General features: G+C 33.9%; 1 protein-coding gene across 1 annotated transcript in view; it reads left to right on the top strand.

Annotated features, from left to right (window-relative positions):
- The first annotated feature begins 7 nt into the window (after window positions 1-7).
- Window positions 8-708, top strand: part of LOC107574112 (ATP-dependent RNA helicase DDX39A) — an 8,202-nt gene continuing 7,501 nt past the window's right edge. The window contains exon 1 of the mRNA XM_016260580.1: window positions 8-140. Coding sequence (XP_016116066.1) covers window positions 48-140 — 93 coding nt within the window. The 5' untranslated portion in view covers window positions 8-47. The remainder of the gene's footprint in view (window positions 141-708) is intronic.

Below are 708 nucleotides of genomic sequence, written 5' to 3'. Positions count from 1 at the left end.
GTGTGTTTTTAGTGCAGCACGAGTGCATCCCGCAGGCCATCCTCGGCATGGATATCCTGTGTCAGGCCAAGTCTGGTATGGGAAAGACCGCCGTGTTTGTGCTCGCTACCTTACAGCAGATCGAGCCGGTGGATGGACAGGTTAGTACATCAGTTTTGGTTTGTGGTGAAGCCATTAGAGCGGTGTTTTGGAATTACTTAACTCCGCGTTTCCCAAACTGGAGTTTGAGAGTTGATGAGAGAAGCTAGTAATTAATTCATGTAAAATATTAAAATAAAACTCGTATGATTATCTGCTTTCCATCTGATGTGAACCATGCGACTGTTTAATGTTGAAATGTAAATGCCTGCTAAAAAGATTACGTTTTGTTTACGTGCATGTCATGTGACAATTAGCCAACAGAACCATGAATGTGAAATGTTTAAATTTAATCATAATGTGGAATTATTTTTTTAAATGAAACTATGAAAATAAATGCTTTAAAGATTAAATTGTTTACCGTTATGTGCCCATTTAATCCACATTAGAACCATGAATGTGCGAATAGTGTTAAATTATTTAAATATTAAAGATGAAATACTTTAAAACGCTCAAGATTACTAGGATTAAGTTATTTATCTGCGACAATTAATCAACATTTAGAAAACTGAAATTGTAAAATTATTTTAATAAATTTCATAATGTAAAATTAATTTGTATCTGATTTTC

This window comes from Sinocyclocheilus grahami, unplaced genomic scaffold, assembly GCF_001515645.1.
Source record: "Sinocyclocheilus grahami isolate Dianchi unplaced genomic scaffold, SAMN03320097.WGS_v1.1 scaffold2117.1, whole genome shotgun sequence".
NCBI lineage: Eukaryota > Metazoa > Chordata > Actinopteri > Cypriniformes > Cyprinidae > Sinocyclocheilus > Sinocyclocheilus grahami.
Note: the sequence above shows the minus strand (reverse complement) of the source record. Positions and strands in the feature narration are given on the sequence as shown.